Source organism: Alexandromys fortis, unplaced genomic scaffold (genome assembly GCF_014885135.2).
Source record: "Alexandromys fortis isolate MF-2015 unplaced genomic scaffold, M_Fortis_MF-2015_v1.1 scaffold_372, whole genome shotgun sequence".
In the NCBI taxonomy this organism is placed as follows: Eukaryota; Metazoa; Chordata; class Mammalia; order Rodentia; family Cricetidae; genus Alexandromys; species Alexandromys fortis.
In genome coordinates this window covers 340,732-356,591 of record NW_026068255.1, presented here as the reverse complement: position 1 = coordinate 356,591, position 15,860 = coordinate 340,732, and the positions used below count along the sequence as shown (strand labels likewise).

At 46.3% G+C, this 15,860-nt stretch overlaps 1 protein-coding gene across 1 annotated transcript in view; it reads right to left on the bottom strand.

Moving 5' to 3' along the window:
• Positions 1–15,860, bottom strand: part of Gabbr1 (gamma-aminobutyric acid type B receptor subunit 1) — a 30,870-nt gene that overhangs the window by 4,885 nt on the left and 10,125 nt on the right. The window contains exons 11-21 of the mRNA XM_050131524.1: positions 15,501–15,692; positions 9,473–9,715; positions 8,854–8,917; positions 7,676–7,753; positions 5,024–5,174; positions 4,457–4,589; positions 3,233–3,349; positions 3,043–3,150; positions 2,381–2,474; positions 1,669–1,796; positions 92–220 (exon numbers count right to left, since the gene is read on the bottom strand). Coding sequence (XP_049987481.1) covers positions 92–220; positions 1,669–1,796; positions 2,381–2,474; positions 3,043–3,150; positions 3,233–3,349; positions 4,457–4,589; positions 5,024–5,174; positions 7,676–7,753; positions 8,854–8,917; positions 9,473–9,715; positions 15,501–15,692 — 1,437 coding nt within the window. The remainder of the gene's footprint in view (positions 1–91; positions 221–1,668; positions 1,797–2,380; positions 2,475–3,042; positions 3,151–3,232; positions 3,350–4,456; positions 4,590–5,023; positions 5,175–7,675; positions 7,754–8,853; positions 8,918–9,472; positions 9,716–15,500; positions 15,693–15,860) is intronic.

Below are 15,860 nucleotides of genomic sequence, written 5' to 3'. Positions count from 1 at the left end.
TGTTGGGAGTGAAGAGCAATGGAAACCCAATAAGGACAGAATGGAAGTCCTGGTTCTGTCTAGGCAGGGCAGCGGGAGAGCCTGGCCTCACCTTGGGCACAAAGAGCACAACCAGAGTAATGTAGGAGGAGAACACGATGGCCAGAGAGGCGAAGGCAAAGGCTGCGTCCTGCTGGCTGGAAAGAATCATGGTGACAGGAGCAGTGATGAGACACAGGACCTGGAGAGACAGCATTTGGGAGACTCAGATCCAACACCGGTTCAAGTGGGGTGCAGGGTTTCCTTCCCCAAAGACAGAGTCCGTGAAGGTGAACTCCTGGGGAATACTGCACGAGTTCAGGACGATCCTCAACTTTAAATAGCTAGACCCAGGAATAATCTTCTAAACCAGTTCTCAGCTCTAGACCAATGCTTCCCTCAGGAGCTCTGCATTCAGTCCTTAAGACTACTTCACTAGGTAGGTGCAAAATGATATAACGTAGTGTGATTTCTTTTCATCTTTTTTCTTATCTGTCTATATTACATATGTGTAGCACAGGAGAACATGTATGGACACATGCATGTGAATGCATGTACATATGGAGGCTAGAGGAAAACCTTAGCTGCCATTCCTCCTCCATTCCGGTTTTTCAGAGTCCTTCGCTAGCCAGAGGCTGCCTGGTCACTGAGGACCTATGTGTCTGCATCTCCTCAGCACTGGGATTACAAGGACATGTCATTACACCCAGCTTTTTCTGATGTGTGTTCTAAGGACCAAATCCAGTATATAAGTTGTCTTGGAAGCATCAGAACCTATTCCCCCAGCCCCAAAGTAGTGTTCTTTCTAACCTGCTGTGTGGTTATATCCTCTGAATTGAAGCATCCCTTTCCCAAAGAGAGGAAGACCTGTGAAACTCAATTAGAAGACCAAGAAGGTCTATCCCCAAAGTTATAAAAGCAGTAACTAATTCCTTGTGAAAGAATGCTGTCTTGTGGAACTGACTGTAAGTCGGGCAGCTAACTCTAGGTATGCAGTTACCGTGAGCCATCACCCATGCTATAGTGGGCTTTTTAGATGGTATAAATGCCATTAACTCCTTCATGTTCCTATGGTAACCCAACAAATGCACAGATTCGCCAAGTGTGATGGTCAGCTTTATTGATTTGACAGCGTCTAGATTCTAGACTCTAGAGTCACTCAGGCGATTATAAATGAGGGATTGTCTAGATCATGTCAGCTTGGTCTGTGAGCATATTGGGGGGATTATCTTGATTTCTATTGCTAAATGATGTGGAAGGACTCAGTCACTGTAGAGGGCACCAAATCTGAGTGTACGTTCGCATGCATTTATTTCTTTTTGCTCTTGGCTCTAGATGACTTGCTCTTAGCTCCTGTGTTGACATCCCTCGTTGCGGAACTGTAACTTGGAACTTTGACCTAAGATAAGCCCTTTCTCCTCAAAGTTGCTTTTTGTCAGGGTATTTTATCACAGCAACAGAAATAACAACAGGATGCCAAGTTAGACTTGATAGAGTCACTTCCTTTGTCTATTGCAGTGCCCTATCTAGAGTGAACTGACATTTTGTTCACATCTCTTCAGGGAAGCAACACAACAATGACGTAATAAATCAGACATTAACCAGTGTTTTATGACTTCTCCACTAACACCAGGTGTCCAGGGAGCTTACCGCAACATTGTAGATAGCCATGCCCACGGCCCTGTGGTCATTGATCTTTTCAGTGGAAACACTTTTGGTCTCATAAGCAAGAAAGATTCCCAGCAGCAGCAGCAGCCCCTTGTAACCATAGAAAATGCCTAGGACAACAGGAAAGTGTCCTGGGCAACAGGACCGTCACACTCCCAACTCAACCCTCCTCTTCCTTGTCCTTCATTTACTTCTGCTTTGTGTAGCTCCTCTGTGCAAAGGAAGCTTTCCTCTCCATTCCAGCCCCTCTGAGATAGCAAATTCTCAGCGTGGCCCCCACCCGTATGGCCCAGACCTCACTTCAGCTTCCTATGGAGCAGCTAGAAATGACCCAATGGATGCTACACAGTGTCTCACTCTTAGCCCGTCAGGCAGGAGCATGCAATCCTGGCTAAGGGTTTTAGTTCACCGTGTGAATCTGTAGAACAGAGGAATGTTAGACAGGCTGAAGAGAGGCTAAGCCTTGGTCCTACTCTCAGGAGCTGGCGAGTAACAGATGGGTGGGTCACCCACCTGCACTGGCCTTTGCTGGGCATCACTACTCACAGCAAAAGACCAAAGCTCCCCTACTCTAGTGCAGTGCCAAGGGCATTGAAACTGTCTCCAATGGTCCTTCTCCCCTGGTCTCCTGCTGTTACCCATTCCTCCTGCTTATGCGTCCTCCTTCCCCTCCTCCCACCCACAACCCACACACCAAGCCATGTATTCATCTTCCTGGAGCTGCAGTGTTCCAGCTGGGGCAGGATGGATACATCGATGTCTTCCTTTGGTTCCTCTTTGGCAAAAGTCTGATGGAGAAAAAGGAGCAAAAGGATGAGTGGCCATACTCTTTTCCGGCTCCTGAACCCCCAGCCCTGCCTGTTTTCCCATGAGACTCAGTACTGCATCAAACCCTATGCCAAGCCTGGGGACAATTCCCTGAACACACCAGAAAGACTTGTTCCCCCTTTCCCTGAAGTTTGGAAACCCTACACATCCTCCCAGTTCCCAACACATCACTTCTCTAGATAAACCAAGAGGTTTTGATAGGGCTCCATCTGGGAAAGATAGAAGAACCCTGGATATAAAGAAGACCGAGAAGCTCCCTCCCTGAGTAGCCTCCTTTTCTTTTTAAAGTCAGGGTCTCACTATGTAGCCCTGGCTGGCCTGGAACTCACTATGTAGACCAGGCTATGCTCAAACTCAGAGCTCTGCCTGCCTCTGCCTCCAGCGCTTTAGGATTGAAGGTATGTGCTACTACACCTGGCCTTCACTAAGTAATTATATACTTCAAACCAAACAAAGCCCTGAAGATGCCAAGTTGATAGGCCCTGTTCAGCTTCCTGATCCCAAAAACTCCTCTCAAGTGATAGATACCTCGATGGTTCGGTGCAAGGGGTCCACAATCTGCCAGATGGCAAGAGTCAAGATATCCATGCCCACCAGCAGGCCTACAGTGGCATACAGTTTCCAGGGCTCTAGAGTCTGAGTAGATATCCAGAGAAGGCAGGTCAGAGAGGTCATCTCTGTACTTGGGATCAAAGGCTGGGTCTGGGAAGTCACTCACCTTCCTCCATTCCTTCTTCTCCTCCTTCTTTGTAAAGACGGTGTGGACCCACCAGATCTTGGTGAACATAGAGCCATAGCCCAGACTGAAGCCCAAGCCCAAGAGCCAAAGGCGGGCCTAGAAAGGGAGAAAAGACACTGGCAATAGGTGGGACTGGGCCCATGGTGGAGGAACTGCAGGAAGCAATGTGAACAGTGACCAGATGACAGAAGACAGGCAGAGTATGAAGAAACAGAAAGGGGAGGCTGGGACTCCATCCTTCTCTACTGCTGCAGCACCAAGGTATTCTTGCTAAAGACTCCTAGTCTAGTGCCTACGGTTACCACCTGCACACCTCTTAATGTGACACAGTACAGCCCAACCACTAGCCAGGACCTCACCATCCCTGTGCCCCACCCAGCTACGCTGAACCACTCAGCCTCCCTCATCCACTCTCTGATCTCATGCACCGTCCTGCAAGGCACAAGCACCACCTCCTTCCTGGGGGCCACTCAGACATGGAGGGTGAGCTGCTTCCCTTCTCTTCACCCACAGCACTTTCTGCAGATCCCTCCTTAGATGCATCTCCTAGTTGTCTCTCGTGCTGCATGCTGATCCCACTAGGAACAGACACGTCCTGAGGACATAAGTGCACGTGTGTGTGTGCGTGCACAGTGTGTGATCAGGACAGAAGCACAGTGGAGGAAAGAACGCCCGTGGAAGGAACCAGGGAAAGAGTGGATGCTTCACAACAGCAGAAAACCAATCAGACATCATTGAAGCCAGCCTAGCCCCACAGTCCCAGAAACTCCATGAGCCAAGTGTCCCCAGAGACCCTCCTCCCTCTGCAATGATTCGTCCCTTGCCCCGACTCTATCTGTTTTGATTCTGCTTTCATCCTTTCAAACTCCAACCAAGGCTCCCACGGGAAAGCCCAGTTTTGTTTCTCGGCCCACACACCACAAACAAGCCACTATTGTTTGTAAGCTCTGTGTGCGGACCCCTCCTTTTGTCTTCAGCGCTTCACCCCTCTCCTCTGCGAGGCATGCCTAGCAACCTTGCAACCAGCCAGGGAACCGCAGAATGGAAAAGGTCTGGCACCCAGAAAGAAGGGATGGAGCCAGAGAGAAACCAAAAGGGTGACGCTAGGAGGGAAGGCAGGGAGCGGGGGACACTGGTCAGGGAAAGAGAAGAGACAGGAAAGCCATATTCTGCAAGGTCTACACTGGCCCTCTGTCTACTCACCTGGCAGACAAACGGGAACTGGCCTTTCTTTATGTGGTACCCGTCCAGCCCAAGGGGGAAGACAGCAGCTAGTGCCAGTGAGCAGCCCACGGCAGTCAGATTGTTCAGGTTGGGCTGGGAGTTCTGGATATAACTAGGGCAGAGGCGGAGAGGGTGGGAGAAAGAGCAGAATTACCCCATCTCCTCTAGGGAGGCTTGGCTCTCCAAAAATGCCATCAACAGTACAACCCTATCTCCAGGGTGGGTAAAGGAGACAGACTGGGAACAGACAAAAAGATACTCAGGATAAGTTGCTGGGCCTCAGAGCTGCACCTAGGGGGGCACAGGACTTCTGCAGCATAAGGTTGTATGGGCATACTCTAGTTAGAGCCCAAGATTGTGCTCTAGGCCTCAACTGTTTGTGTTTTTCTAGCTGATTACTCTGAAGCAAGGGTAGGGGGTCATGCCTAGCACCCCCTCACATTTTTGGAGAGTCATCACGCTCCCACTTTTCTTACTCTTCAGGAAGTATCTTCAGTACCTTGGAGAGCCAGCCAGGCCAAGGATCAAGTCGGAAGAGAGACTTACCGAACGTGGGAGTTGTAGATGTTAAAGGACAGACAGACAACAGCGAGAACAATGCCCAGGCTGGAGAGAACTGAGACGGAGATAAAGAGTTTCTGTGACAGGAAGCGGAATGTCTTGATGACCAAGGTCTGGTCAGCTGGGGGAGACCCTCCTGCACGGCACAGGGGAGGAGGGGGAAGAAAAAGAAGGACGGACAGTGGCATGAAGGCAGGATAGGAGAAAGGGGTGAAAGGCAAGCTGCTGGGGGACACTCTGTGTCAGCGGAAGACACGAGGCCCTCAAATGCACTTAGGGGCTAAGGCAGGAAGAAGGCTGGAGGCACTGGGGACCTTGAGAAACAACCAGAAAAGGAAAAGATAGGGTCTGCGCTGAGGGTCTCTTTGATTGATTACATGTTCTTTGTTTCTGGTTTTTAAGACAAGGTTTCTCTGTGTACCCTGTCTGTCCTCCTAAGACTCCCTTTCTAGACCAGGCTGGTCTGGAACTATCTATCTGCCTGCCTCTGCCTCTTGAGTGCTGGGATTAAAGGTGTGTGCGACCATGCCTATCTTTGATTGTTTGTTCTTTTTGCTTCTCCATCTTACAGGAAAAAGACAGCTAAAGAGGAGAACAGCTGAAATAATCCTATATAGCCCCCATTAAAGGTGCAAAAGACAATCACAGACGCAGAAAGCCAGGAGAGTCTCCAAGTATCCAGTGTGTTCTTCTAACCTCCAGCAAACAATACAAGAACAACCCTGGCAGGGTAGTACTCCCAAAAAGTGTTTCCAGTTACTATTAAGAGAAAGCTCAAATTTGTCAGAGGTGTGTGTGTGGGGGGGGGGGATGATGATAAGCAAAACACCTACTTAATTTCAATTTGCTTCGTTTAAAAAAAATTAGAAAGCCAATTTAGGCCAGGCAGCATTTATAACTGTACAGAATACTGCCCTAAATTCAAGCTACAAAAATAAATAAATAACAAAAATGAAGCAAAGCTTAGACACACAAGCTCACTCAGTAGTTGAAGCAATGCTTGGGTGCTGAGGCAGGAGGATTGACACAACTTTGAGGTCAGATTAATCTACAAAGTGAAAACCTGTCTCAAAATGAGTAATAAAATAAAGTAGGGAACTGAAGAGATGGCTCAGCAGTTAAGAGTACTCTCTGCTCTTCCAGAGGACCCAGGTTCAGTTCCCAGCACCCATGTCATTGGTCGCAACCGTTTGTGATTCCAGTTCCAGGGATTCTGATGCCCATTTCTGGCTCAGGCACACAAATGGTACACATGCACATATAAATGTAGGCAAAACACCTATAACATAAAAATTATTTAAACTTAATGAAGCTGGACTAAAAAATGACTCAATGGGTATAAGCAATTGTTAAGCCTGGCAACATTAAATTCAATCTCCAGAGTCGGGTAAAAATGGAAGGAGAAAACCAACTCCACAAAGTTGTCCTCTGACCACCACAAGAACACCATGGCATACTGGACACACAGCATGAATATGGACATGTACACCACACACGCGCGTGCACGCGCGCACACACACACACTTCACTGGGCAAGGCAGGTGGCAGCTGCCTTCAATGGCCTTATCATTCTTCCTCATCAGCAGGAACTTCCTTTTTGCTAACCTCCAGTGATTTCTTATTTCTTATCATTTAGCATACCTGGATTAAAAAGTGTGTGGCAGGCTAGGTGTGGGGCACATACCTTTAATCCCAGCACTCAGGAGAAAGAAGTAGGTGGATCTCTGTGAGTTGGAGGGCCAGCCTGGTCTACAGACGAGTTCCAGGACAACCTAGGACTATGTAGTGTGACCCCACCACCCCCACCCCCACCGCGAAAAGAAAAGAAAAGAAAAGAAACCTGCAACATTGCAGCATAAACCAGGCATGGTAGTATACACCTGAAATCCCAACACTCTTGAGATCCTGAGGCAGGAGGATCATCCTGAGGTCAAGATGAGCCTCGACTTACATAATGAACTCAAGCCCAGCCTGAGATACAGGATGAAGCTCTGACTCAAAAAAAAAAAAAAAAAAAAAAAAAAAAAAAAAAAAAANAAAAAAAAAAAAAAAAAAAAAAAAAAAGAAAGAAAGAAAGAAAGAAAGAAAGAAAGAAAGAAAGAAAACAACAACAACAAAGATAAAAAATAAAAAACCAGAAACAAAAACTGGTGAGATGGCTCAAGGCATAAAGGTCCTGATGATGGAGTTCAATTCCCAGGACCCACAGGGTGGTAGGAGAGGCCTCCTCTGAGTTGTCCTCTGACCTCCACATGCACACAAAATGAATATATAAAACACAACGGGAAAACAAACAAAACATATAAAAAAAAGCAAAGCACAAAACAGTCCATAAGAAATGAAATTTTGTTTCCTCTACTACAGTTAAGCAGCTACTTTCCTGACAAGGACCTGGAGTCACTGTTCCTAACGTACCAAGGCTGGAGGAGAGCTTCCGTTTCTCACTGCCTCTCATTCACTGCAGCAGAGCTTTTAGAAACAGGGTGACCCCGGGCCTCCCCTTCCTTCTTGGAGGCCACGTTCACTCCCAGTCCCTGCTGTGACCCCCTCCTGCCACTCCGCATCCCCCATGCCCCCATCCCCGGCCCATTCAAAAGTCTGACAATGATCGTTCAGAAGGACCAAAAGAGAACTCACCAATCCACTTATCTGTTTTGGACCAGGAAAGGTCATCCTTGGTGCTGTCGTAGTAGCCAATCTTCTTGTAGCTGCCACCTGAGCAAAGGACTGGAGTTGTCAAGGGCAGGGAGATGACACCCTAGGCCACTGACCTAAGCAACCCAAGGACCCAAGGTCTCCTGGACAGGTAACTTAACTTCACCAGCAACTTGAGGTGCTTCCCGAAGCAATCTGAATACACAATAGAGTCCTTAAGGCATTTAAGGCTCTTCCCGGAGGAAGGCTCCTTGCCCGGCTACCACCTATTCTACTGCCTCACACCTCTCCAGCAACGTCTCTCACTTTGATTCTGGCTTCCAAAGCTTTAAGCAACTTCTGCCTAGCCTCCCTCTTATGATGGACAGAATTACAGGATCTTTTTTTTTTCCCCAGTGGCTTTAATTTTAGAAACCTCTCTCCCTTTGGCTTGGGTTCTAATGCTTTGGATATGTAAGATACATCTGTCTCTTAAAGTGCCACTAAGGGAAATGCAGTCACTCCTAAGAAAAATCTTCCAGAATGACCACAGTTAATACAACTTTCCTTCCAAACACCACCTCACACCCACTTCACCCTGGCTGACGTCCAGTCTCACTTGCCCCACATCCTGAGAGGATTTGGTTGGAGAGGTGCGGAGAGAAAGAAACTTTTTACAGGCGGCTAAGAAATGGGTCTCTTGGCCACACCACAAGGAGCTGAGTCAGGTGGAACTGGAAGATTAACTCACAAAAGTTCTGTAGACTCCTCAGTGCTAAGTTATACGGAAATGCCATCTAGGAAAGGCCAGCTATATGTATGACTGGAACATTGTTCTCTTAGAGCAAGGAACTGAGAGAATTCCCTTTAAAAAGAACCAGCTTCCTAGGTTCAACTTTCCTTAATCTTTCAGAACACACTAAGAGCCCTTAACTCCTCAATCTAGCCTGAGGCAGGCAACTTCTGGGACTGAAACTGAAGCCACTGGGAAGAAAGAACAGCTCTTTTTTATCTGCATCGCCCTTTGAAAGAGCAGAATCACTGAAAAAAAAAAAAAAAAACCTACCCAGGACTGTTCTTTTTATCATTGTTTAAAGCCTGATGAGCACAGGGCAAGGCAGTCTTGTTGAGATGCCCAGCCCCTGCCTGCCCCTTCCCCAGCCTCTCAGGCCCGAGCTCACCCTGCAGCTGCTCGATGAGTGTCCACGCCATCCGGGAGCCACTGGCATCAAAGACCACATGGCCCTGAGGAGAAACGTGGAGGAAGGCAGAGAGATGAAAGCAGGAGGAAGAGAGAACATCAGGGACTCTGAAACCTTCTGTTTTTGATGTAATTGAGCTTCTGAATGAAGGCTATTTATGGCATCTGCTGCATATAGGACACACCCCAGATGCACATACCCCAGATTCTGGAAACAGTTTTCTTTTGAGAAGAAGCTTCACCCTTGAGATCCGAGTGAGACAGTCCCCAGAGAGAGGGACAGGAGCAATCACCAAACCTTACTGGGCACTAATTTCCTCACTTTAAAAGGAACGAGGAGATTAATTTTCAAATTGTTATCTCTTTTAAAAACCCTACCCTTCTCATCTGACTCGTAAACACCTGGACCAGGTTGAAAAGCACTAGAATACAGTAATTCCTTTCATTGTCATCTTTTGTATGGTTCTCTGGTTTGGGGATCCCTCTTCCCATGGTCTATGACTGACTTTACAGAAAAGCAACTGAAAAAACAAGAGAATGTGTGCATCTAGGGGCCCTCCAAGGTGTCCCTTTCCATGACAAAAGCTGCTGTAACTCACAGAAACACCCTCAAAGGATGAGGAGTTCATGGCCCGGTAGATTTGGTCTGTGATGGTCTGGTTGTTGTAGTTAAAGTCCTCCAGACGCACGCCCGACCGGCCACCTCCTCCGGAGGTCTTGTTCAAGGCCAAAGCCAAGGCCCAGATAGCATCATAGGCCAGTGGTGCCTCCTGGAAGCCTCCAGTCTCCTCAGGGTGTCTTTTCAGCCTCTTGGTTAGTTTCTCCACAAATTCCTGGGAGGTCTGGATGAAGGAAGAACAAGAAGAAAGCATTGGAATATGCGTGGGCACAGGGGGAGAGGCCTCAGTTCTGGCTCAGACACTGTGACTCGAGCGGATGGTTTGTGTTGGTGTTGTCGGGTAGACCATATGTACAGATAAAATCGTTAGCTATACCCATGTGTCTGTCTTGGGTTGGAAGCGACAAGACTAAAGCGGAATTAGCTGGGTCCAATGGTCTTAAGAGTATACAGCTGCTAGCTCAGAACTACAAACAGAGAATGCTAACTCAGAACTACAGAGAAATCTGATGAATAAACACTCTGGAAAATGAATGGCAAGGGAGAGGAGCAGAGACAGAGCCAAGGAAAAAATGGATATCGCAACAAAGAGTGGCAGAGCTGGCATTCTCCCAACCTTCAGAATCCACAGCAGAGCTGACCCAGGAGCTAACAGCTCCTCCAATTTTGAAAGATCCAGAAAAGGCGACGCCGCAGCCTTTCGCACTCTGCCTGCCAACCAGGAAAATTGTTCTTTAGGGTGCTAACTTCTTGCTATCCTGGTAAGACTTCTGTTTGCTGCCTCCTTAAGACTGGTGACAGACATCGGAAATACCCTTCACATCGCAGAGGTCCAGATTCAGTACAACTCACATGACTCTTGGTACTCAACCTTTTTCCAAGAAATCTAAAAAAATGGCAATCCTTTAACTCTCATGGATGAAGAAAACCATACTTGACTTCATACTTATGGGTGAACGAATTCCTGAACTGCCTTCCACATAACAGAGAACAATCACACCCTCCCTTCCTTACCACCCAGAAATACATAGGAAAATGTTTAATCTCTTCTTGGCAAAACATGTGTATGACTTCGAATCACTACAGATAATTGTTTGGGTTAGAACATTCACAGGTACACTTTAACGAAAGAACGATATATAAATGAAGAATCTTTGCTCCTGGACAATGAGATGACTCAACACATAAAAGCACCTGCTGCCAAGCCCGAGCTGGAGTCCTGGGACACACACAGTGGAGGGGGATAACCAACAGCCAAAGGTTTCCTCTGACCTTCATATGTGCACTTTGGTGCGGCACACATACACAAAATAAATGGAGAAAATGTAATTTTTAAAAACATTGACGGGTGGTAGGGGCACATGTCTTTAATCCCAGCACTCAGGTGGTAAAGACAAGTGGATCTCTGAGTTCGAGGTCAGCCTCGTCTACAGAGCAAGTTCCAGGAGAGCCAGGGCTATGCAGGGCTATCCTGTTTTGGGTGAAATTTTTTTAAGCCTTGTTCCCATGCCCCCAAAACATTTTTTTTCTATTGTTTTTTTAGAAACAGCCTGGGCCTTGAAACACAAAGGTCAGGGTCAACTACCCTACAACAGGAATAATCTCCATTCCTCTCATAAACATTAGTAACTAGCATCGTGCGCAGCTCACAGTGAACACTAAAAACACCCCTAGAACTCTGTGCACTTCATATGACACCATGAAGGTAGACACGTGTCACATGTACCCATAGAACGCAAAACACCAACAGCTGGCACTAATAGAAGCCATGGGCTTTGGGCAACAATGGTCAATTGATGAAGACCAACTGCAACCAATATACTCATGCAGTGGTGGAATCTGACAGTGGAGAGATTTAACCAATGAAAAGGGTATGCATGGAAAATACGGGAACTGTGGACCCTTCAATTCTGCTGTGAATCTAAAACAATAACATTTTTAAGCAAAAAGAAAGTCCACTGGATGGATAAGTAGATGAATGGGTTCTAATTCTAATTAAACCACTTACCTACTAAGAAATCTCAAGCAAGTTATTAAATCTCACTAAACTGGCTATTCAGCTTTAAAATGGGAATAATACTGTGTTAAAGAGCTCCTGTAAGGATTAAGTAAGAACACATAAAATGCTGGGTATGAAGTATATTACACTTCTCCCTGTGAGTTTCCCTGGCTGCACCCGCATCTTTGTTCCCAACGCTCAGGCCTGTAATTCTGGCCCAACACCTTAAATATTACAGGTCTCATTTACTCTAACTCATTGTAGTTATACATGACCACTGATTTCAAATTCAAAGAAAATACGGTGATGGCAGTGCCCGTAGTCCAAGCTGCTTATGATGCTAAAGGAACAGGGCGGGGGTGAGGGGGGCACGGACACCTGAGTCTGAGATTGTAAGTTCAAGATCAACCTGAGCAACACAGTAAGACCCACCTCAGAGAGAAAGACAGACAGACAGAGACAGTCCACAATGGTATACACCTGTAATCTCGAACTTAGGAGGCAGACAAAAACAGCAGGATCTCAAATTAGAGGTAATTCTAGTGTACACAGCTAAGTTCAAAGTTAAACAGAGCTACCACATAGTAACACTCTCATCTCGAAACAAAAGGAAAGGGGAATGGGCTGGAGAAATGGTTCTGTGGTCAAGAGCACAGATGCTATTGCTGAGGATCCGTATAACTCCAGCTCCAGAGGATTGATATCTCTGGCCTCCACTGGCATCTCTATGCACATACTCAGACAAACATAAATAATAACATAAAATAAAGACAGAAGAAGAAAAAAACAAGATACAAAACTAAGCTCGCTTTTTCCTCACACTCCCACACTCTTCTGTGCATAAGACAGAAAAGTAAACTACATATTTCCAAATCAGCAAATCCTCTTAACCTGTTTGTTCTAATGTCTCCTTAACACCATCCCTCTATATACAGGAGGAGGAAAAAAAGGCTGATGATGGTGGTAACATAGATGGTGATGATGCTGGGAAGGGGTGGTAGGGGTGATGGTGATAGCTAACATTTGTATAGTCCTTACTTTTTTCCAGGCACATAGATCAATGAATTTAATCCTCAAACATTTCAATGAATGGGCTCTATTATTGTATCTATTTTAGAGATAAGGAAACAAAGACGCAGGGTCCTGTAACTTGCCTGAAGTTACATTGTAGCATGTGGCAATGCTGGGACTCCAGCCCAGGGTGTCTGGCACCAAAGGCTGAGCTTATTGTGCAGTACCCCGAGCTTCTTCTGTGCTGAAAGCCTACGCAGGTATGAGTGCCCACAGTCAGCAGAGAGCTAACACTTTCTGAGCAGTTAGTCCTTCAGTTTTCAGGTCTAGCCAATCCTCAGTTCAAAGTAAAGATTACATCAGAGAATCACCATATTGGGAAGGGATTAATCTGCTCAGCATGGTATTATCCCTGCTTCTCAGCTCACTCAGGACAACACAGCTAGCCAAGAAGAGCAACACCAAAAATCATGACAAAACAATCCTTCCCCTTTAGTCGGCAAAGATTATGGTTCTCTCTCTCTCCCTCCCTCCCTCTATTTCTTTCTTCCTTGGTGGAGGGTGTGGGGTTGGATATATATGGCCTTACACCTGTAGCTAAGGCTGGCCTCAAATTCACCATTTCCCAGACATGGTGCTTAAAATTCTTTCTCTAAACCAGGGTTTCTCAACCCCCCCATGCTGTTGACGTCCTTAGCAGGACAGTCTTGTTGCTGGGGGCTGAACCATGCATCACAGAACGTTTAGAGGTGCCCTCCTCCTCACCCTCCAGACATTTTGCAACCTCTTTTGAAAACCACTGCCCTACAGTTCTCATGGGTGACTGGATCTGCAGCATCAGAAACGAAACCCTCAGGTCCCACCCCAGATCTACAGAAAAAGTTCTGTCACCTAGGTACTAACCTAATTTTCCAGGTGGTTCTGATGGAAATCTGGGAACTGATCCAAACACACCTGAGGCCATGTGGGATGAAGGCAATGGTGCTGTTTCTCTACGCCTCTATGGTCCCACTCTGCCCCTCAGCCCACCCCTTGCCCTGATCCACTCACTTCTTTTGATGCTACTTGACTCACCTGTAATCTTCCTAGTCACCTGGAAAAGCTGCTTTTCTCCTCTATTGAAAAATCTAGGCTTTTCCATGTGACATTTTTAGCTGGGGATTCAAGAAGGTTCTGTGTGCCTTTGAAAAAACATACTTTCTCTAAAAACGGAAAACCAGAAAGGACCTCTGCCCCCAACATCCCACCCCGAGACCCAAGATCCCCAAAAACTCTAGGCTCTCGTCAGTTCCGTTTCTGTCCTCAGTGTCAGGCAGAGTCCTAGGGTGGTAGGCTGCGGACTTAGGACACTAATAAACCTTCCTGACTTTGGTAACCTGCTCCACCACTCTGGGTTCCAGAAAATGACTCAGCTTTCTTGTCCTGTGCAGGGAAGTGGTTGACCAGTGTTTCTTCGCTGTAATTTTTAATTGAGATAAATTAAACATAACATCCCCTTAGAACATTTTAGAGCACAGTTTATAAGCAGAATGTACATGGCAGCCGGCCCTTTATCATAATCTACTGCCAGAAGTAGATTCTCAGATCTCTTTTCTCCTTGCTAAAACACTACCATCATCTGCACATTATTTGCACAGAAAGGTGTAAAGACTTTGGCCAGGCCTTGTGCTTTTCCATGGGAAATGATGGGGCAGAGCAGGTAAGTTCAACACAACGGAGCACTAGGAGATACAGGGTCCCAGGACAAGTCACTAAGCCTCCCCAGTTCTAGTTCTCTAGCGCAAAAGATAAAAATAACAAATCTAGTTTAGAGTATTGAGGTTAAGATCCTGAAATTACATAGAGCATATCCTGATTTTCCTCATAAAATTAACCATTATTAAAAGCTTCATTAACTCACCTCTCTGAAATCAGATATTTCACAGCCGGAGTTACATCAGGTATAAAGCAGACATACAGGTTACCCCCACTGACCTATCGAGATCCCTGCACTGTGGGGTACGGTGCTGTATACAGAAAGGGTCTCTTCCACACAAACCCACACCCACTCCCACTCCCACTCAAGGCTCCACACACGGCTACCCTGGTCCTCCCAAATCAAAAGAGAATACCTTCCAGCTTCAAGTACTATCACTAGAAAGTTATCTGGGGTTAAAGGGTTTCTGAAGTCTCATTTACATCCAAAATCTTAAAAAAATATATAAAACTAATTTTACATCAATCAAAGTGAACATTAACGGTGGGCAGTGGTGATGCATGCCTTTAATCCCAGCTCTCAGGAGGCAGAGGCAGGAGGATCTCTGAGTTCTTGGCCAGCCCAGTCTACAGAAAGTTCCAGGACAGACAAGGCTACACAGAGAAACCCTATCTTAAAATAAATAAATAAATAAATAAATAAGTAAATAAATAAATAAATAAATAGTGAATATTAAAGCCAGACATGTTAGCACATGCCTTTACTCCAAGTACTCTGGAGGCCAGAGGCAGGGGGATCTCTGTGAGTCTGAGGCCATCGCAAGCAAGTTCCGAACACCCAGAGGTACAAAGAGAGATTCTCTCAAAAAAAAAGGGGGGGTGAATGAATATTAAGCAACTCTCTGGGGTACTAACATAAGTCACACACACAAATAATAAATAAAAACAATAATAATACATAAAAACACACCTGTGCCAAGAGAAGCTCTCTGGAAAAGGTGTGCCTTTGGTGTAGGTACAAGCTTCTATATTACCATTAACGCCTCTCCCTCACTTGGCTTCTCACCAACTGCTCCTTGTCTCCATGGTAACAGCCCTTCCGCTTGTCAGAAGCCTACTGTACATGCCACTATTTTCCTCTCTTGCCCAAGGAAATCGCAGCACAGGCAGAACCAATGAAACACGGCGCAAACAAATCCAATATGGGCACAGGCCCCTTTCTGCCACCGGACTCCACCGCTGACCTCTCTTCTTCCCTTCCCCTCCCCTTCCCCGGTGCTGATTTCCAAGCCCCCACCCTCACCATGTTGGAAATGCTTCTGGTGTTGGCAGGGTTCAGCATGACGATCTCAGTGGTGATGTGGCCCTCCACCGCCTCAGTCATCTCATCCACTGTACAGTTGATTGACGGGTCATAGGTCTTGAACCAATTGTCAGCATACCACCCGATGAGGAACCAGACATACTTCTTCCCAAACAGCCGTTCCTTATAGACCTGCATTCGAAGGGGGAAGGGAGCGTTTGAGGTTTGGTTTTGTTCTGAGGGAGGCGGTATTATCTCTCTAGATACTGTTTAGCCTCTTGAGAATCAAAGAACAGGACTTTCTTTTTTTAATCTTCACCGAAATCTATTACTTTCTATGCTAACCTAAAAATTTAATAA